The sequence below is a fragment of the Loxodonta africana genome, chromosome 20 (assembly GCF_030014295.1).
Source record: "Loxodonta africana isolate mLoxAfr1 chromosome 20, mLoxAfr1.hap2, whole genome shotgun sequence".
Taxonomy (NCBI): Eukaryota; Metazoa; Chordata; class Mammalia; order Proboscidea; family Elephantidae; genus Loxodonta; species Loxodonta africana.
The window spans coordinates 48,213,021-48,236,240 of record NC_087361.1 but is presented as its reverse complement, the minus strand read 5'-3'; the positions used below and the strand labels follow the sequence as shown (position 1 = coordinate 48,236,240).

The following is a 23,220-nucleotide window of genomic DNA, read 5'->3' as shown; positions in this document are numbered from 1 at the left end:
ATGGGGTTTCATTAATTTTCTTAAAAAGACTAAATTTTACCACTTAATTTTCAGTGGAATCTATTCTTCCCAAAATTGATAGTTTTAAAAGTAAAGAACTGTACAAGAAGCATATGTGTAAAATATATGTGGACTGTGAGATTTTCACTCAACCAAATATCCCAGGAATTGGAGAAAACTGTGCAGGGGGGAAAAAAAAAACTTCATATATCACAAAAACATAATGTATAATAGTTTTATTTTTCTCATTTTACTATTTTGACATTTTATGCACAAATATCTTTTTATCTGAGTAAAAATAGAAAATAATTGTTTTATGTAAAATTACACAAAAAAATTTTTAACCACAAAGAAATACATAATTGTTGTTATGACAGCATAAGTGTCTTTATTTAAAGAGTAAAAATGTATGCAAAAGTCCTCCCTTTTACAAAAGATTGAGAAGATTTTGTCCTGGCAGCAAGTGAAATATCAATATTTTTACACCCTCTAGATCTGAAGACATGAAGTTAGTCACAGGTTTGTTTTGCAATTATGAATTTTATAACATTTTGTGCTATTTCAAATATACGCTAGTTCTTTTTCAAAGGCAGTAACATAAAATAACGAATATGGAGAACAACAGGCCTCACCAAAAATACCTGGAGACACAATAAAAGAAATACCATATCTGAGTTTCACCATTAGAGGTGGAAAACAACTAAATAGTTTTTCCTAATTAACTGGCATAGCTTGATACAAAAATGAAGGTGGCCAGTCGATTGATATGAAGATCAACCACACACAGCAACTCTGCTTTTGATTTTACGATGCCAACACAGATTTTCAGACCTTAGGCTAGAGAGATACTTACGAAAGTTGGCTCAATGAAAACCTCATATGGAAAACGAGTCTTAAAACAAAAGTGAACATGTCATTATTCTTGTACACACAAAGTAAAAAGGTGACTGAGAATTTATTTCTTCCTTTGAATATGGTGTAAATTCTGTTACGAGAAAGAACAGCATGAATTATATTTCTTTGACAATAAATGAAGACTATCCAGCCTTCTGTTACTTATAACCTGAACAAGGACAAAGAAAATAGCTTATAGGTAAGCTGGAACTACAAAGTAATGCAAGGTTTCTTGAATCAACTGGGGAAATCCATCGCATTACTTTACCCATGTCATAGTGCATAAAATGATGGGAAGAGAAGGTGAAGAAGAAAAAAGCAACAGCATTTATCATGTATGAGAACTGTCTCCATTCAAATTACACTGAGGAACAAAACAAAATCCACCAATGGGGGGAAATGCTGAAAAAAGAAAAAATGTCTCTGGGGAATGCTTAAAGGAGAAAAGAAACGATGGTCTGATGTTAGGGGTCTAAAAAGAAATGTAGGTATTCCTTGCCTTAAAAAAAATACATTCAATTGAGATATAAAAAAAAATATCATCTTGGCTAAAACTTTACCAGGTCATCTCCCGATAAGCACTGCAAAATCCAAATAAAGGTCAAGATACTTAACCTTTTGACAGTATATCGGAATAGTATATTATTTTTTTAAACCATAAGCAGCTTGTCATCTCCCCAAGCCACAAGCGGATGGTGTAAAATCTCCTTTTTAGTTACCTAGTTGTTATCTGAAACTATATAGCTTCTATTATTTCCTATTGTTACCCTACTTAAATATTCTTGCAATAAAAGTACCCAAACTGTAACAAAAATTTAAGATGTCAGTCTATTTTGCATTTATAAAAAAACAAAAACGGAAGTTACAAATTTTATTATTTTTAAGTAACAGCTACTACAGTCATATGGGTTTACTACAGTCATAAAGGCCTTTATAGAGTAATATAAATAAAACTGACATTATATGTTGTAGTTCTCTAGCAGAGTACTTACAATTATGCCCTAAGATTACCAGCAAAGGAGATCATAGATCCCTTCTTCTCTCCTTGTGCCCAGGGTCCCTGCCTCATATGGATCCTTCCACACTGCTCATTAGTACTGGTAGCAGTGATCACTAATGGTGCACCTTGCCCCTACTACCTTGGCCCTTTCCTCCTCACTACTCAAAAGCATTAACTGAGCTTTTATAAAGCCGCATGAGGATGGATTTAAGGGGAATGACGAGGGAGAAGGTGAATAAAGAATCAATCTTCTCCTGTGAGAGGAATGAAAAGCTATTTGCCAGTCTCTCATATCACGATTCATGCATGCCTGAAAACAAGTGACAAAAAGGCAGAAAGAAGAAAAAAAAGGAAGACAGAAGACATTTCTAGCCGTTTCTGCTTAGTGTTAGCTTATGGTAAGCAAAGAGTTATATATATATATATGTATATGAATTAATTAATCTTTAAAGAATTTTTAAGGAGTTAATTTTTTTCCTTTTGAATATTTTACACCTTCATAAATATATATGGTCAATTATAAATGTATATAGATATCTGTATACACACATATGTAATATTCAAAAGGAAGAAAATTAAATAAATGGAAAGTTTTTTACGACAGAAGAATGCCTATACTGGAAGTCAAATTTTCCCTTTAAAACTGTTTGCAAGTAATTCACTGATGTTTTGAAAGGTAAAGTACTGTTGACTGATTTAAAATTTTCATTTTGAAGACACAGAATGAATACATGAGCTGTCTTGCATTAACAAACTGGCCCTAAGGGGTAATAAAAGGAAAAAAAAAAAAAAAAAAAGAAAGCCATACCAAACCAAACCAAATTTTTATTTTTTGGCTGAGGTATACTTTTTCAATTTTTTAAATCTCTGACAGGAAAAACAGAGATCGTTTAAGAACTTTTGTAATAGCTGGTTTATTAGAATTAAATGCCTCCTCAAAATAATTTAACTTCATGGCCTCATGTTATGTATAACCTATACAGTAAATCCTTAAAGTTGGCTTGAGTTAAGCCAACTTCAGCACAGCTCTTCTGCCAGTCGACTTATTGTCTTTGCTTGCAAATATATAAATTAATAACTTGATACTCTTAGTTGAGTGATTTATTAATATCATTATACTTTTGTTTGCTATGACTATTTCAGCTCTGCTTGATTAGATGACAGTCACACACGCTTTAGCTGTGAAAATGCCATTTTCTGGCTCTATGTAAAGCAACATCTAAAGCAGCATTTTTTAACTGTTTGCAAAAATAGTTAAGCAGGCTGTTTCCTGGAGATCCTTCACTGACTTTTCATCTTCACACGCTACTGACTATTTTTGGTAGGGCTAGGCATTAATACTGACCAGTGTAGCTTTCCTGACTGTTAACCAGCTACCCCACAATGCACACGTTGCCTTCACACTGAAAACACTGTGGTGACCCCTTAACATACACATAGTCTAAAATATATGCTCAAAGTAAAAAGATCCAAATTCACAAGAATATGAAATATTTATAAAAAAAATCATGCATCAGATTTTACAGTCTAGAAATAAAAGCTTCAAATTCGGTAGTAGAGGTAAGAGCAATACTTGCTCTAAATATTTCAGAAAGTCCTCAGCCTCCCAGAAGGTCCTGGGACTCAATTATCCTTTTCTGTTTGCAGAGAAGCAGTGGCCAGGGCTACTGCTGTGACTGGCTGGGCGATTCCATGAAGCTGCATCTTGGCAAGTTTCTTCTGTTCACATTCTGTGACCAAACGGTTCAACTCTGCCGCACTGTATCCAATAAGAGTCTTCAAGTCACAAACAAACTTGTACACAAACCTCTTGCCTTGAACTTTACAAATCATGTCCCCATCATAATAATACCTTTAAAAAATGAAAAACCCATCAGGATTATATAAAAAAAATAAAGAACTCAGACTTCTTAAAATATTTCATAGACTATTCCATGAGCAGAAGCCTAGTGAAGTACTGCACCCACCATAACAGCAATTAACATTGACATTATATAGAAATACTTAATGTTAACTATCTGAAAACGTCAGAACCTCAACATGGTACTCTAAAACACGGAAACCCTGGTGGCGTAGTGGTTAAGTGCTACAGCTGCTAACCAAAGGGTCGGCAGTTCGAATCCACCAGGTGCTGCTTGGAAACTCTGTGGGGCAGTTCTACTCTGTCCTATAGGGTCGCTATGAGTCGGAATCGACTCGACGGCACTGGGTTTGGTTTGGTTTTTGGTACTCTAAAACACAGACTAAACTTTCAAAGCTTATTTTCAAATTATATAAAATATGTTAAAATAACCAAAATTATTAAACAAATCAAGACAAAGTAAAACATCTTTAGAGCAGTGGTACGGTCCCTAAGAACAAGGGCTTTGGAGTCAGACTGCCGACATTCACGCCCTGGCATCGCTACTTCACAGCTCTGTGACCACAGGTAAGCCGCATTTTCTCTATGCTTTTATTCCTCATCTAGAAAATGAAGTTAGAAATAGTGCTCACCTTCACAGAAATGAGGGTGAAATAGAGTAACTCTGTCAAGTGCTCAGCACACAATGACTGCACAAATTTAGCCCTCTATCAAATATAAGCTATGTTAATAATTAGGAATCCATAATAGGAAGAAAATTTTAATATATATATTCTACCAATCTTTGGTATGTCCACTTTTTTTCTGTCTCGTACAAAAGTCTATACTATGTAGCCATGCCTTTGCCTTTATTGTCTTAATATGTAAAGGCTTCCCTTTCAGTAAATTCTCCAAACCCAACAGGGGGCCACAAAATTTTAAGTTAAGGGGCTAGAAGTCAAAAATACAGAAAAACAGGAAACCAGACATTATAAGGGCAGTTTCTACACTTCTGTAGGCATGTGTGGGGAAATCACTAGAAGTCTAGCTCACTGCTGCTGTCTATGGAGATGATTACAGACAGAGGTGGATTTATATTTATGTTGAAAAAAAAGGTTTATTTCGGTTAGTATACATAATTTAGATAGATGTGGCTAGACAGTCACGTGGCCGCATCATCATACAGTGGATTCTGGCACAATCATTACCACCATGCACTGCCAACTCCAACAAATGTTTTATGGGCTGAAGGGTGAACCTCCGTACTGAGTTAAAAGGGTGTCTGGGGGCCATACTCCCAGGGTTTCTCCAATGTCAGACCAGTCAGTCTGGTCTTTCTTGTGTGTGTGAGTTAGAATTTTGTTCTACATTTTTCTCCCGCTCCGTCTGGGACCCTCTGTTGTGATCCTTGTCAGAGCAGTCGGTGATGGTAGCTGGGCACTGCCTAGTTCTGCTGGACTCAGTGTGGTGGAGGCTGTGTAGTTGTGGGATATAACAGACAAACAAAAAGGACACAGAGGGAGCAGCTCAGTGACTCGTGACAAAGTGCACTTCTACCGGTGTTCACGCTCTCTCAGGTCAAGAACCAGCACCCTAGGAACTCCTTCTATGCCGCCCTGCCCCTGCCACCACCTCTCCCTTCCCCTAAAACGTATCCAGAAATCTGTTTTATGATTATTTCCTTGATTTTTATCACCCAAACATGCATTCTAAATGCTGCAATCTTAGTTTCCTATTTTTCTGAACTTCAATATATAAATGCATTCATACAGTGTGTACTCTTTTGGGTCTGGATTCTTTCACCGAATGTTATGTCTGTGAGATTCATCCTATCATTTGCTTGTAGCAGTAATCCATTTTCATAGCTATACAAGATTCTCTTACATGAATACACTGTAATTTATTCATCTGCTCTATTGCTGATAAATATTTGGGTGGTTTCTGGTTTTTCGTTGTTATAAATAATGCTGCTAAGAGCATTTTATAGTGGTTTTAAATTGCATTTCATGATTACTAATGAGGTTGTGGACTTCTGCATATATTTATTGGTCATTTGGATAAACTCTTGTCCATTCAAGTCCCTTGACCATTTTCTATTTTTCTTATTGATTTACGAGTTCTTAGATATTCTAGATGCAAATCCCATGTCAGACGTATGTGACTCGCCTCTCACTCTTAATGCTGTACCTGATGACCAGACATTCGTAATTTCGATAAGGTCCAATTTATTGATCTTTTTCTTTATAGCTAGCGTTTTTGGTCTAATAACGTCCTTCCCCACCCCCAAAGTTGTGAAGCCATCCCTAGGCATCTCCTAGTCTACATTTACATTTAGAGCTACACGCGGCACAGAAGTGAAGTTTCACCTCTTCTCCACGTGGACAGTCAATTGTCACAGCACCACTGACTGAAAAGTAGGTCTTCTCCCTGCTGCTGTGTCTTAGAATCAAGTGCTCACACATTCTTGGTTCTATGTGGGCTCTCTGTTTTGCCTTTTGGACCTTTACCTGTACTTGAACAAATACCACACAGTCTTACTGCTGTAGCTTTAGAGTAAGACCCGGCAGAGCACGTCTTCCCACTTAGCTAATCTTCTTCAGGTATCCTAGCTATCGGGATACTTCCCATTCCCATGTAAATTTTAAAATTATCTTGTCAGGCTACTGCAACTTTGATGGACCTAGCATAGAAACCTAGATCAATCTGGGGAGAACAGACATCTTAATTATTAATACTAATAATTTACCTGTAATTTTGGGAAAAATTTGTATGTATACAATCATATCAATTGTGAAAAGACACTTTTAATTTTGCTTATATGGAAAGAATCCTGAGAAAACTGGCAAAGTGCTTGAGACTGATTAAGTGATAAGCACATTGAGAACTAAGCATCTCAGTCATGAATTCTAAGGAAAAAAAAAAAAGATTCAGAAAAAGAAAGATAATCATGGTGCATAGTACTTACATGGCTATAATCCTGTCACAATGAACAAATCTCTACGAAATTATACAGTGATACTGGGAAGATGGGGGGAAGAAAAAGGGTACGTGTGTGTGTGTTTCTGTGAATGTGAGTATGTGTGTGTAGTGATGAAAAAGAGCTAAATCCTAATCTCTCATATGTGAAACCCATAGACAAAGCCCAAACTGAAACATGAGGTAGCAATATAAGCATCTTATTTAGAAACACAGAGGTGAACTGCAGGGAATGGCTAAAAATGACATGCTCCTAAGGGGAAATGATGAATAATCTGAATCCACTGATATAAAGGGTAGATATTCAGATTAGGCAGATTTAGGGGGAGGAAAAAACAGGGAAATAGGTTAATATTTTGCATGCAATTATAAAAACGGAAGGCAGAATCTGCACATTTGCTAAAATTTACATCTACTCAAGTCACCCATGCAAATGACAGCATTTCTATCTGGCAGGCAAAAGACAGAAACCTCAAAGATTGAATGCTGGTCTTTAGCAGAAGGGCATAATGCTTTTAAATCAGATAATCACAAATAATCTTCGAATAATCTTACAATGCAACGCATGGACCTCAACATTATTATCAATGATCTTTAAAAAGCCATTTTTAACATAACAAGTATGAAAATTTTAGGCTTTTTTAATATGTAAGGAGAAAGCAACAGTCACAAAGAAAACATCTCAGGTACAAGTCAAATTTTAACCTCAGCTGCTTACATAAGAACGCCTACACCTAGAACAGGAAGCCAATTTTTAAAAAGGCTGGTCTTAAAAAAAAAAAAAAAAAAAAGACTACACTGCTTACCTTAATGCACGGCTGAGTTTCTCATAGTTCATAGTAGGTTTATTTTTACGCTGTCCCCATTTTTGTGCCACCAGTTCGGGCTGATTCAGCTTAAACTCGCCTTCATCGCCAACCCAGGAAATGCAGTCCCGAGCATCCTTGTCAGTAAGAAGCTCTAGCAAAAACTGCCATAGCTGGATCTGGCCATTGTTTCCTAAAATGACAAAAGGGACAAACATTAGACACGGTGCTGTGGATTAACACAGTGCAAAAGGCAACATATATTTAGGTTCTCTGGTTCAAATCTCGGCCCTGTTGTAATACAAATGTTTTTTTTTTCAAATGTGTAAGTACTGCCAGAGGAGTAGTCCACAGTTACGTTTACATACAGTGAAATGTAACAAATGCAGCTAATTTGAGAAATTTTATAAATAGCAGATGACAATGGGAAAATACCTGTCCTGTTCCCGGGGGAGCTTCTATCTTCTCCTGAAATCCGTGGAGCTCTCTGCACTTTGGCTGCCTTTGTGCCACCATTGATAACTTTAATGGTAGTTGGTGTAGCAGACTGCACTGAGGCTGGGATAATCTGCACAGCTGCAGGGAAGACAGAGGAAAAAGATGTTTTCCCCTCTAATATAAGCACTGAAAAAAATGACCGAAAGACGTTCAGCGTAATCAGTTTTGCCAATACTCCTAGAAAAGGCCTCATTACAAGAAAGCCTTAATGCACAACATTTTCTAACAAAATCACAGAAAAGTTCAGAAGACAGAGTATGATGTTTTCATTACGGTTTATGAATCTTAACTTAGTGAATAAAAGCTGGTCTTCCTATTTTGAAATGGTAATTTAGTGCTGCCTATTTTTTTTATTTTTCTTATACATTAGACACAGAGTTCTAAGAACAGTTGTCTGTAAAACATTTGTAAATGAGAAATGGATGGTCATGTGCTGGAGAAAACATAGATAAATGGGAACTCACATTCCACGAATGGTTAAGTACAAACTCCCACCATCACCTGGAGATACACTTTGGCCATCTCTAGTCAGGCTGACAAGACTGAGATCCTGGAACACCACGGCCAGAGAATCTCGCTCACGTCCTTACAAATACACCTACAGCAGCGTTTGCCCAAACAGTGAAGACTGAGAAGTAACCTCAGTATCTATCAGTAGAGGAGGTACATTCATTCACTGAATAGTACACAGCAGTGAAAATGAACGAAGCAGAACTGCAACATCAACGTGGGTAGAACTCTTCAATGTTAAACAATGAACCAGTTATGAAAGGATATGCACAGTATGTTACCGTTTTAGCCAAAACATTCACTATATGCACAACAATGCTATAAAGTGTTTATGGTTACACAGTGCACAAAAATAAAGAAGAAAAGGGACCTACAACAGGTAAACTCAATATGTAAATTTTTCTATTTTATGGTCCACATGGGTGTAGACAGGTGTTGGTTACACTTTCTTTGTATACCTAAAGTACCTCATTAAAATTTTTTAAAAATAGTTTTCCTTTTGATTACTTCGCAGTACCAAATTAAAAAATAATTTCTTATCAGTAAGAGTCCTGTGTTACAGGCATGAATACTCACGCTGATCAATTGTAACTATCTCATTCATCTGTTGTTCTTGGCTTGCCAATACATCTGAATAATATAAGAAAACATTTTTTTGTTTTCATTTAAAACCAGAAATGCAAACCCATCCAGTAAAATTCAATAAACATACTTCATTCTTTTAAGTGGAAATACACAATTAAAACCCAAAAACAAGCAAGGAAATCATTAAGCAAATGAAACTTACTGGCATAATAACCTAAACAGTACTTGAGAGTCACATTATTTATATGGAAAAGATACATTTAAGAGAAGTAACAGAGGGAATGTTCTGGTTTCTTTTAGTGTTCCACAAATCTATTCAAGGAAACTTGGTTTTCTCAACGCAAAAATCTCTATCTGTCTATATAAAACCGGGTAAAAATATGGAGATCTCTAAGATCAGATCAAAGATGACAATATGCATATGCACCACTCTGAAATTATTTAGATACAGATTTTCCACCATAAGGGCTCCCTGGTCCTTGGGACGACCTAAGAGATCTTCAGCGCTTACTAAGCTGTGCTGACATCCGCTTCTGAATAAACCACTTTAACATGTACAATGCTCTCACTTAAAGACAGCTCCATTTCCAATAAAATGGAGACTGTCCTAAATGTCACAACTGAATGAAATAATTTAGCAGGTGTACATATATAGTTCTCAACGTAAGAGTACATTTAAACAGCCTTTATACAGTCTTTACAGAACCACTCATAACTCATCTGTCCTTACTCAAATGCTATTCTTAACTCTCAAATAAGAGTTGCATTTCCCAGTCTCTATCGCTTCAGCCTATTTGGTTATCTTCAAAGGCTGCACAATTCTTTCTTGAAACTGGAATTCTACCCACCAGCAAACATTCTGTGCTGAGTCCTGGGGCCTGGGCCCCCAAGAAGGCTTCAATTAGGGGGTCCACTTCCAGACGCACAGAGCTGGAAAGGACTGGGGAATGAAAAGAGGTCTAAATCCTTCCTATTAAATGGTGGCTTACATTGGTGGGTTCTGAGTTTGGGGACTTAATGATTGTATGGGACTAGACCCAGATAGATCCGGGTTCAAATCTTAGCTCTCGCTTACTAGTTGTGTACCTATGGTAAATCAATTAACCCCAGTGAACATTTCCTCATCTTTAAATGAGATACCCCAACCTGCCACCTCATGAGGTTGTAAAGATGAAAAGAAAACATTTTTGAGAAGCACGGTGGCTGAACACAGCTGTCATAGATTGAAATATGTCCCCCCAGGAATGTGTTTGTCGATTTGGCTGTGTCAGGATTCCAAGCATTGTGTGGTTGTCCTCCATTTTGTGATTTCAATTTTATGTTAAAGAGGCTTAGGGTGGGATTGTAACACCCTTACTAAGGTCACATCCCTGATCCAATGTAAAGGGAGTTTCCCTGGGGTGTGGTCTGCACCACCTTTTATCTTACAAGAGATAAAAGGAAAGAGAAGCAAGCAGAGGTCAGGGGACATCATACCAACAAGAAAGAAGCACTGGAAGCAGAGCATGTCCTTTGGACCTGAGGTTCCTGCACTGAGATGCTCCCAGACCAGGGCAAGACTGATGCATCACAAGGACCTTCCTCCAGAGCTGACAGCCTTCCCCTGGAGCCAGCGCCCTGAATTTGGACTTCTAGCTTACTAAAACTCACTGTGGGAAAATAAACTTCTCTTTGTTAAAGCTATCCACTTGTGGTATTTCTGTTACAGCAGCACTAGGTGACTAAAACAACAGTAACTTCTCAGTAACTGCAAGATGTTACTGTTTTATCCAGACACCTGGTCCTGAGCAGTCGCCCACAGAACTGTTGTCTTTCTTGAAGAAAAATCCCTGCCTTTTGTCTGTGGCAGATTTGCCCCATAGTTTTATAGAAGTACCTTGAAGACGCAGAGTGCTACTGAAATTATTTCCTCTGTGACTGTAAATGGACGGGGGTGCCCTAGCCTCAGAAGAGAGCTGGTATCACACAGCACAGCCATGAGCAAGCTGTAAAATCAGCCTCTAAGCCCCAGTTCTCAGCCTGGGAAGTTTGGTCTGTTCCCTGGGAGAGACCAGAGAAGAATACAGAACACAGGGCAAGAAAGGTTTCTGAAAGCCAAGTGCAAGACACAGAGGAACTCTGAGTACCACTCACTGGGTAGACCCCAAATCCTGGCTTTGCAGGAAGGAAGCAGAGTCCTAAGAAGTAAAGCCCCAAGGGGCATGGAGTCATTCTATAAAGAAACAAGAGACACTAAAGGTTCGGACAATTTTTTTTTTTTTTTTGCCTTAAAGAAATTCTAAGTAAACTAAGAGCTTTGTCTTTGGTGGCAAAAAAAAAAACAAAAAACAAAAAACCAAACCCTGTGCCGTCGAGTCGATTCTGACTCATAGCGACCCTACAGGACAGAATAGAACTGCCCCATAGAGTTTCCAAGGAGCGCGTGGCAGATCTGAAGCGCCAACCCTTTGGTTAGCAGCCATAGCACTTAACCACTACACCACCAAGGTTTCCATTCGTTGGTGGCAGAAGGCCAATATTCACACCAAGGAGCACACAGTGGATCCGGTAGGACTGGAACAGGGCCTGGGTGAAGCTGGGTATAAACGGACTGCAGGAAGGTGGAGGCTCTAGTGGGTAAACTAACAAATATTTAAGGGAGGAGCTAGACCTGCCCAGTGTTGCTTCTCTGGGAGAGGTCACTGAGAAGAAATCGGGAAGAGATGCTGGGTTAGCAACAGTTCTGTATTAGAATCAGGTCCTTTCAGAAATATGCAGTAGTCTTCACTCTACCAGAGAAACCAGGGTGCTCAAAGCACCCTATTCTGAGAAGAGAGGCTTGAGAATTATTCTGCCAGACACAGCCCGCCAACTGGGAATTTTTGAACTAAGCATAAAATTTCCAAGCTAGGTACTTTGAGGAGCAATGAATTCTCTAAGACACTTATCTAAGCTCTAGGGGTTTATAGTTTCTGAAAACAAAGCAGCGATTCTAGAGCAGAGCTTTTCTGAGGAAGACCCATTCCACTGCAGGGAAATGGAAAGATTCACAGCTTTGCCCTAGGCACTAGGAAAAGTCTGTGAACCAGAAAAAGATAACCACAACAAAGTGCAAACCTGGAAGAGACAGCAAATACCATGAACTTGGGAAAAACGAAACTGTACTCTAAGCACTATCCTTCTTCCATTCCCTAAGAGTTCCTACAAGAAAATGTTTCAATAAACATGACTCACACTTCCTAAGAGTTCCTACAAGAAAATGTTTCAATAAACATGACTCACACGTTAAGAATCTGCAACAATTCAGGATTTACCTTACTCGTGTACAGAGAAGCAAACCTGTGAAACCAAGGACAAGCCTTCAACCAGAATTACCTAGTAAGAACTGAAACGGGAAATAAACCCTATAAATGTAATCAACGTAAGAAGTGTTTTAGTGCCATAAGTATTTATTTTTTTAATATCTAAGATATTCCTATAAAAGATAACCTACACAGAGAAACAACAAAGGAAAGCCTCTCTCCAGAGCTCATTTCGTATATGACAGCAGAGAGCGCGCTCGAGATGGAACCCCTAAGAATTAAATTACTGTGAAAAATCTCTCCACCAGACATCCTTCCGTTCCAGGTACGCAGTAGAACACAAGGCTACCTGTTACATTTTCATCCATACCCATTACAAAAACCCAGTCAGACTTAGAGTTTGTCCTTTTTCACGTACTCCTAAAAAACTATGTGGGTCTGGCTAGCATTTCTGACATACAAACAGTGTTAAGGAATAGGCTGCCGCTAAGACATCTTAACAGGTAGTCACTGAAGTGTAAGGTGGATTACAATTCAAATAAAATAATTTACATTTATTTGAATCCTTCTTGTTGGACAGTTAAGCAGTTTCTAATTTCTTTATACAGTCACTCAACTGTAATAATGATGCTTGTGAAGCAACATGGAAACACTAATAACCAAAGGTTTCCAATTCAAGATGGTAGGCGGCATACCCGTACTTCCTTCCTCTCTTAAGACCCATTCACTTAATAATAAAGATTTTTAAAATGATTTAATCCCACTAAAATAGGAAAAATGAGACGGAAGCCATCTATGAACAAACTGTCTAAAATTTCTATGAGCAGTGAATAAAAGAATTGACTGATGAAACAGAAGTCAAAGACGAGGCTATTTTGAAGAGGGCTGAGTGTAGAGAGGAAACCCCAGTGGCGTAATGGTTAAGTGCCACCGCTGCTAACCAAATGGTCAGCAGTTCGCATCCGCCAGGCACTCCCTGGAAACTCTATGGGGCAGTTATACTCTGTCCTATAGGGTCGCTATGAGTTGGAATCGATTCGACGGCACTGGGTTTGGTTTGGTTTGTTTTAAGTATAGAGAGGAAACCCTGGTGGCATAGTAGTTAAGAGCTACAGGTGCTAACCAAAAGGTTGGCAGTCCAAATCCACCAGGTGCTCCTTGGAAATCATATGGGGCAGCTCTACTCTGTCCTATAGGGTCGCTGAGTCGGAATCAACTCGATGGCAAAGGGTTTGGTTGGAAGTGTAGAGCACCATATCTCACTTCAGAAGTTGGCCTCTGGTGTTAGTCAGCCTGGGCTTTAATCCTGGCTCTGTCACTCCCTAGCTGCACGACTTTGAGCAAGTTATTTAAAACTCTCTCAAGCACAGCCACCACCTGCTTGTCAGTGGAGGCCTGAGTGCTGCTGTGATGATGAAAAGGCTTCAGTATGGCTTCCAGATTAAGAGAAGGAATAAAGGCCTGGTGATCTATTTCCAAAAATCAGCCCATGAAAACCCTACGGATCACAATAGTCCAATCCTGTTGTGCATAAGATTACCAAGAACTGGGGCTGATTAGATGGCAGCTAACAATAACAACAACAAACCTCAGGAATGACTTGTGGAGATACAGGGATTAAGCGAGATAATGCACATAAAGCTCTTGGCACAGCTTTGTACAGTTAATATATGTTAATTATTGCAATTATCAATGAACAACTAGATGAAAACAAAGATATAAAGAAAGAAAATTAAGCTAAGTTACGGTGTAAATAGTTAAGTCTGATTTCATACATTTTCGAAGAAGTTCCAGATGACTCCAGAGAATTTCTCCCCGAGGAACTCGCTGAAAAAAATCTTCTTGACTGAGGCTACATAATTCTCTTCCCGAAATGTTCAGCGTGGTGAGATCTATATCAGTCATGCTGAATTCCTTCATCACCCAGACCACCCAATGCAGGACTTGGTCTGTGGACCACTGTATAGGATCTAGAAAGAAAAAAATACTGTCTTTAGATATCATACAATATCTTAGCTACTACACAAACTTTCAGTCAATGATAAACACATAAACCCACATGTGCACACAGATAAAATCCAGGCAGGAGTCTTTTCCCCGCCCAAGTGAGGTAAACTTATTACATGAAGTAATAAGATTTTTATGCCTTATTTTCTCCTTAACTCTTTTTCAATTTCTTAAACGAAATTTCTGATGGATTCACTTCAGTCCGTCTAGAATTTTATACAGGAAAACGAAATGCAAAATTCTCTTTCGGTGTAAAATACGTGATCACCTGGAGCATATCATTTGGTGCATTAAAATAAAAATCATAAGGAGAGCCTAGGGAGCTGGACTTAGTCTCCAAAATGTGAACAACGTATTTTTTTCTTCTTGTGAAGAGTTGGTTGAGGCTCCATTTATCCTTATAGTGGACACAACATGCTAATTGTTTTTTTTCCTCAGCTGTCTCTCCCAAAAGACATCAAGGTCTTAAATACAAGGAATGTGTCTTGTAACCATTCTGTCTTCAGTGCCTACCATGGTGCCTTGCTCATACATTTGTTGAATGTATAAATGGTAAATTCACAAGATTTCACTTTCCCAATCATTTTTACTATCTTATTGAACATACAAATCAAAAAGATGGCCCACATATATAGGTATGTCACTGCTGAAATATTTAGGTATCACTGACACCTAACAGAGCATTCTACCCAGAGACGTTTACTAAGTAGCTGAATTAATTTGGTACTGGTATTCTATCACGGAGAAGATGATGCATTCAGATATTATTACTTACATACCACTTCCGTGTATGATACTCAGTAAGAAAGTGAGAAAGATAAAGCTTAGGTGATTATCAAAAGCCTGTCAATAATGAAAACAAATCAAATATAATAATACGAGATTGATAGCCACAGAATTTATTTGATTTTTCCAAAGAAATTAAGCGAGAAGGATTCTGGGAAGACAATAATGTTTTTTAATTTTCATGAATCCAAACATCAAAACAAAAAAGCAACTAGACAGCAAAACCAAAACCCACGGATGTTTATTTACAATAAAACCAGGTGATGAGACCCTGATGTAACAATAACAAAAAAACCCGTATCAGCCACGAGACCTCCATGGTAACAGCATCTGTGCAGAAGAAAGCAAACGGAGCAAAGGGATGTCTGAGCCACCCGAGCAGGAGAAAACCTGAAGACAACAGAGAAGCATTCACTGGAAGCACAGCAGGCCCCGCTGAGCAGCAGCTGAAAGCAGTCTCGCCCAGTCCGACAGCAGTGAGTGCAACGGTCCATGGTGAGAAAGGGGCTAAAGCAGGGTACAAGCTTTTCAAACTGAGCCATGAATCACTTCCAAGGAGACCTGCAATAAGGAGAAACTGCCAGGAGTGGCACTGAGATTGAGCAGAATAGGAATACCGAGCAAAAGGAAAGAGAAAGCCCAGATAAAAATGAAGGACAGGAACTAAGAAAGCAAGGTGCCCTGTTTTAACACTACTTGAATACAACAGAAGAGAGGGCTCCTTCTACAAAATAAATGAAAATTATTAAGATCAGAAAAGTTAAGGAAAAACGGAATTCACCTGATTTTTTCCTCAAATAACACCAGGATTTCTGGTTTAACAAAACTAATTGGCCATATAGGCTTACTGCCTGCCTCTCCTCTCCAAGACCCTAGTGAAATGACAGTAAAAGAGTTTCCAGAAGATGAAAAACACACAGGAACAGAGATGGGAGATGACAGAAACAGATGGAGGATTTCAACTATTTTTGAAGACAATAAGCAGAATGACGACCAATTCAGCAGAGTCGGTGAAACTATGACCTAACATGTCTGTGAGGAGGATACCAAGTAGGAAAATTCCTGCCTGCAGAAGAGGCTAAAGGCTGTATCTAAGGGGTCTGATTTAAAGTAGACGGGTGATTACAACCTCCAGGACCTCCCTTTCATTGTCAGGAACCAAGAAACGGGAGCAATCCAACATGCACGGACACCAGGAACACTTTAGATCGGGGGAGACACACAAGGCAGACACTGGGAGAACTGCTCTCAATGATAAAAAAAAAAATAAGTCTACCAACTGAACAGTAAGGACCCCCCCACCCCCGACACACACACCTAAACTTCTCATTCCACTTCTGAAAGCAGCATTCACACACACATCAATCTCACATGCTTACTCCAGCCTTCTACTTCTAACAGGTGTCTGGCCAGTTCTTCTCCAGAGAGGCTGAGGAGACTCAGGAGAAAGACCGACACACACAGACTGATACTTGAAAGTCTTTTAATGAAATGGTCACTATCTCATTTTACCATCTTATAGTCAAGAAACCCTTTCCAGAACTTCAAACTAATTAGCTTTCAAGTTATTTTACATGTTACTAGATGGGCAAGAATAACCAATTATTTAAAAAGATTAAAAACAAATCTTCAAAGAAACAAAAATGAACAAAAAAGCAGAATTCAGAGAAAGAGGAAATAATGCAATAAAAAAGTTAAAAAAAAAAACAAACCAAAAAAGACTATGATCGACATACCCCAAAAGGTAAGATAAAACATGACATACGTAATACAAAATCAGAATGCTACAGAAAAGGAACAAACAAAAATAAAGAGCCCGTTGTAAATTAAAATTAAAAATCAGGTAGGTTGTACTATAAAGGCAAGAAAATTTCACAGAAAGTATAATTTTGCTATCTATAACTCATTTTTATATCCAACTTTCCATAAAATATTCCACTCCTGAAGGGTTTTTGGAGATGGTCTGGCAAACGATGTAAAACATTGTTTCAAAAATTTTCAGGCTCCCTTCTTCGCAGCATTTCCCCTCTCCAGAGAAAACTCTCAAACTGCTAAGGTCCAGTAAACCATCCACTAGTTTCCGCTACACTAAATAACTTCAACCATCTCTCTTTTTTTTCTCTCCTATCTCTGAAGAGTGGCTCTATCTCGTCCTTCAGATCCAGCTCCTGTATCTACAATTAACAGACACTCTTCCAGCTTCTTTAGCCTATCCTTCTCCCACTAGTTCCATTTATCCACAAATACACTCAGGTCACTGCAAACTTTTGAACCTTCAATATTATTTATTTGTTCCCCCATTATTCTTTCCCATCTCTCACCTCCCCCCAAAAGTCAGTATTCAATTTTCCCCATTCCTCCACTGCCAAGTTATTATAATTCAGCTTCATCTCAACTCTACAGGTACTTTGGTCAAATTACCAATGGCCCTCTGATCACAAAATTTAATAGCTATCACTCAGTTGGCACTCTTTGACTTTCGCAGCAGTGTCTGAAAATTCTGACAATCTTAAACTCCCCCTCGGTTTCAGTGACACTATATAATATACAATTTCTTATTTTCCTTCTATCTCTTCAGCTATTCCTGTCTCCCTTTCTTTTGTCAACCGTAAATGTTGACAGGATCTAGGAACCAGTCTTTAATGTTACATTTTTTGTCTATCTGCATCTATTTTATGGCTTCAAGTACAAATTCAATGTGAATGAGTCCCATACAATATAGCTTTATCTTCAGCCTAAATCTTTAACAATCTTGTACACCTGAAATTACTCTCTGGTTCCCTCCAGTTAAATATCCAGTATCACTTCAAAATCAAGTGCTATCAACACTTTTTCTTGGAAAACCTTTCTATATCAAACTTCCCTACTTCCCCTACTAGGCGCTGAGAAGGCAATGGGTGTACCATCACAACCCTAGCATCTAACAGTTAGATATGCCACAGCCTGGCACGTGGTACTGTTCACAAAGTACATAATGAAGATGTAACCAATCTGCATTAATATTATCTACCTAGTCACCCAAGCTTATGAAGGTAAGCCAGTACTTGAATCTCCCTTGGACCTTCCCTTTTTACCTTCTTACAGCCTGTCCATCAGTGGCTCAGTTCTATCACTGTTTTCCTCCACCTCTGTCTATCCATTCCCACAGAAATCACCGGGTCTAGGCTCATCAGGTCACACATAAATTCACAATAGTCCGCTCCTGTTTTCCCCTCACTCAGTCTCTACTTGCTCCGACGCGTGCCGTATCCCACTGCCGCATTCATTTTTCGACTGTCACTTCCATCGATCAGAAACAGCTCTACAAGGCAAGTAACTCCTTACCCACAAATCTTATTACTCACACACACTCCCACTTCTAAGCCTCTGCACATAACATTTCCTGTCTGGAATGTCCTTCTTTGCAGTTTTCCTGCAGGCCGCTATAATTCCTTTGCGACTCTAATAGCATGTTTTCTTTGAGTTATTAACAGCTTAAAAACATGTAACCTTTTATGGCAATTATCTCTTTTCATCTATCCTCTGTCTCTTCAACTACAAGGTGAGCGTTCTGAGGGTAGGAATATTTTATACTTCTCTGTATTCTTAACACCCAGGACAGTATGTGTCTATTACACATGCTTACATGTCTGTTACAGCCCAAGAAAAAAAAATAAGATGCTATAGAAAACCAGTATTCTTCCTAAAAATTCTACCTTTAAAATAGATCAAAACTTACCCTACTGTCCTCTTAGTCAAACTTAACACCAATATTCTAGTTAACATGTAATTATCTATTTTATTACCGTAGGGTATCCCCAGGCGTTCTTGCTCTTTCCTGTAACCTTCCAATGCGGCTGCCCATCTCGTCACTTGTTCTGAGGTTTCATCTGAGATGGTGGTGATGTGTTTTGTGCCATCAAGAGTTATCACTTGAGCTTCCTCAACCAGATGGGCTTCAGCTTCAGCATGGTGGGCGTCTGGGTCTATAACTACTTCAACAGTTTCCGCAGGTTTGACAATTTCAAGGATGTTTAGCTTTGGCTCAATTCCTTAACAGGAAATAAGAAAAACACTGTAAATGTATACGAAAATAGAAAAGCCACTAAAGAACAAAATTTACAGCTTAATGCATACGTTCCCAAACGGGAACAAATAGTATACAAAAAAATGCATTTTAAATATTTTAGCAACATGTCTAGAGAAATTAGTGGATTCCTGTTAACAATCAACACAAAGACAATTTACTAGAATGTCTGTAGATAACAGTATTATGTCAGCACTGATTTTCTGATTTTGATAATTATACCATGGTCATGTAAAAGAAATTTTTTTTTTTTAGGAAATACAGGCACTGATATATTTAGGGATAGAGGGCCATCATGTCTGCAACTTACTCTTTACAATTAAAAAAAATACGTATGTATGGGAGAAAAGGATAGAGAAAAAAGCAAATCTAATAAAAAACTAACATTTGAGGAACCTGGGTGAGGGTATCCAGGAATTCTTTTACTATTCTTGCAACTCTTCTGTAAGTCTAAAATGCTTAATACACACACGCGCGCGCGGTGTGTGCACACATACACAAACACGCCTTGCAAACATTAGGAGGAAAAAAAGATACCAATACGGAATAGAAAGTAAAAACTACACCAGGGAGCGTATAGATGAGTAGCTACCTTACCTTAGGATTTTAAAATATCCTTTAAGCACTGTCTTAGTTATCTAGCGCTGCTATAACAGAAATACCACAAGTGGATGGCTTTAACAAAGAGAAGTTTATTTTCTCACAGTAAAGTAGGCTAAAAGTCCAAATTCAGGGTGTCAGCTCCAGGGGAAGGCTTTCTCTCTCTCTGTTGGCCTTCTCATCAACCTTTCCCTAGACTAGGAGCTTCACTCACTCTGCTCTGGCACTGCTTTCTTGGTGGTATGAGTTCCCCATTCTCTACATGCTTCCTTTTCCTCTTATCTCTCGAGAGATTGCCCCAAGACACAACCAAACCTTGTAGATGAGTCCCACCTCACTAACACAACCGCCACCCATCCTCCCTCATTAACATCACGGAGGCAGGATTTACAAAACGTAAGAAAATCACACAATACCAGGAATCACAGCCCAGCCAAACTGATACTTTGGAGGGACATAATTCAATCCATGACAAGCACAAATTAAAATTATCCACTGACTTCGCTTTTCTTTTTAGAGGACAATGTACATGTTTCAAAAATAAGTAAATGCTGAGTTTGTTAAATGAAATTCAGAATATTAAATTCTGATTTTCATTTTCAATTGAATGAAGAAAAAGCCAAATCTACAAGATATTCAAAGCCCAACAGAAATGGGTTAAGAACTATCAATGCCTATGGAAAAGATAAAAATAAAGAGGTAGTAATGATCTAACACTATAGAGACTTCTCAGTACCTATTCACTCAGAATGAAAGTATTTAAACTAGTGTTTCAGAAATTATGATAAACAAAGAAATTATGCCATAAAAGCAGTTATTTTATTTAGTCGTGTCTATGTAATTCTCTAAAAGGTAATCATCTGTACAGTCAAAACAGAATTAACAAACTATGAAATAATCTCAAACACTTCTGTTAAAATAACAGCTCTATGAAACTGTATCATGTTATTTAACAGATAGTGTGTGCTCATTTGAGTCTGCTACAATCAGAATTGAACAGAACAAAGTGTACTTGAAAGAAAAATAAAACTCAACTTAAACTCAAAAAAAAAAAAAAAACTCTACCTGGGAGTCAGTTTTATAAGAAAACGTACTGTTATTCATTAAGTGCTGTAAAGAGAAGTCACTTTTTTCAAGCATACATGATAAAAATAGTCAGAATTTAAAAAACAAACAAAGCTTCTCCTAAACTGTATTCCCTGTACTCCATTAGGAAACCCTGGTGGCGTCGTGGTTAAGAGCTACAGCTGCTAACCAAAAGATCGGCAGTTCGAATCCACCAGGTGCTCCTTGGAATTCCTATGGGGCAGTTCTACTCTGTCCTATAGGGTTGCTATGAGTCATAATCAACTTGACGACAGCAGGAATCCTCCACGGAAATTCCATCAAGTCAACTCTTCTTAAACACACTTGTACTGAGGGGCTTTTGAAGATAAAAACAATGAGCTTTCCTATTTCTAACAACAGTCAAGTCAGGGGGGATTAAGGACTAGAAGCAGGTAACTACAATTTTCATAGCCTCAGGAAAACTTTAGTTTGTGAAATCCAATTGTAAGCAATATAGTATGTTCAGAGATTAAAATTATTCTAAAATTTATTAGAAATCCCAACAAGCCACAGTTTTAAAAACAAAATCCAACCTATTTAAAACGGCTTCCTACCTTCCTTTCCAACTCGTACACTTATGCACAAGCAGTTGAATTCTGTGATGGTCATGGCTGACGGGGTCATTCCATATCCTGAGTAAATTTCTCTCTCCTTGCTAAACTGTTGAGACTAGATTTCCCTGCAGCTAGGGGTCCAGATGTGATTTAGGTTCTAGAAGCACTAGCATAAGGCTTCTACTTGGAAATGAGTGAAGAGAGGACAAACTGGCACAGAGCATCGATTTTTGGGACACTGTGGATCAGTGCTGAGGCAGCATGGTTCTTGGTCAATAGCTACAGCTATAGTGTGGCTTCCAGATTTGTCATTTTCCAGATCATGACAGGGCAGCAGCTTCTTTGGCTGTCCAGTTCTGCAGTGTGGTAGCTAGGACTACACTGGAGAAAGTCACCATGCAAAGTTGGTAGAACCTGTTCCTCCAGCTCTCTCCAAGATTCTGCTTTTGTTGTTGTTAGGTACCTTCGGTTCCAACTCATAGTGACCCTATGCGCAACAGAATGAAACAGTGCCCAGTCCTGGACCGTCCTTACAATCTGTCAGTCTGTCGTACTGTGGGGGCTTGCATGTGGCTGTGATGCTGGAAGCTATGCCACCAGTGATCAGATACCAACAGGGTCCCCCATGGAGGACAGGTTTCAGCTGAGCTTCCAGACTAAGACAGACTAGGAAGAAGGACCTGGCAGTCTACTTCTGAAAAGCATTAGCCAGTGAAAACTTTATGAAATGATTCTGCTTTTACTACCGTTTCTGATTAAGCTAGCTAGAATGTGCTATACTACCTATTTCACCCTGATGGGTATGACACCTGAAGGAAAAGCATGTTTTGACTAGATAAATGATAGCACACCTTTTTTAGAGAATTATGTAGACATGACTAAATAACATTATAACATCACATTAATTTATACAACCTTCTCAAACACCTAAAGCTTACAAAACACTGTTACTGTACATGAGCTAAAATCTTAAATAACTGCCGCTGAAGGTTGCTTTGAGTCAGAATCCATTCAATGGGAACTTTTTTTTTTTTTTTAAAGCAACTTACCTTGGTAAGAAATTACCTGTACACTAAGCTGTACAGTTCCATCTGTCTTCACTCCTTGGTCAAACAAACTTCGCTCTGGATCCAGCTAAATACGGGTAAAATAAGTAAGATTATTTTAGTTCAATAATTAGATTAAGGCCCCTGCCTTTGGTTTATCACAACACATGGATGTACTAAACGGGACAATTATTGAAACATACTAATTAAATTGTAAAAACACATTTATTTATTCCAAATTATCATATCGTTTAATTCTTTGCCAAAACTGAAAATATTTTAAGCACCAAGGTAGTAATAAAGAACAACATGAATAATACAGTTAAGCTGTGATTTTTTTCTACCTTGGAAGTCTAGTTCAGGATTGTCAGTAACACTAAAAGGTAATTGTTCATTCTGTAAATGTATTTAAAGTAAAAGATAATGCTATTTATGTCATGAATAAACAAGGGCTTTTAATTGGTGGTGACAATTTACCTATTAGCGTAGCATTTTGCTTACCTTCCTTGTAACCAATGCTACAGATCATGTTTAGGATCAGGGTCAACTCTAAATCTCTGATCACAAAGCTAATCAAAGTTATAGGACTTATGACCTTAGTACCTGACCTAGCAAAGAATATCGTTAGTCATGACTCTTTATTCTCAGTAGTCATGCTTTCTTC

General features: G+C 38.3%; 1 protein-coding gene across 3 annotated transcripts in view; it reads right to left on the bottom strand.

Annotated features, from left to right (window-relative positions):
* Positions 1-251: 251 nt before the first annotated feature.
* Positions 252-23,220, bottom strand: part of GABPA (GA binding protein transcription factor subunit alpha) — a 37,828-nt gene continuing 14,859 nt past the window's right edge. For all 3 annotated transcript variants that reach the window (XM_010590347.3, XM_003410325.4, XM_010590346.3), the window contains exons 4-10: positions 22,560-22,644; positions 18,969-19,214; positions 14,166-14,360; positions 9,101-9,154; positions 7,952-8,092; positions 7,517-7,709; positions 252-3,746 (exon numbers count right to left, since the gene is read on the bottom strand). In XM_010590347.3, the coding sequence (XP_010588649.1) occupies positions 3,518-3,746; positions 7,517-7,709; positions 7,952-8,092; positions 9,101-9,154; positions 14,166-14,360; positions 18,969-19,214; positions 22,560-22,644 (1,143 nt within the window). In that variant the 3' untranslated portion in view covers positions 252-3,517. The remainder of the gene's footprint in view (positions 3,747-7,516; positions 7,710-7,951; positions 8,093-9,100; positions 9,155-14,165; positions 14,361-18,968; positions 19,215-22,559; positions 22,645-23,220) is intronic.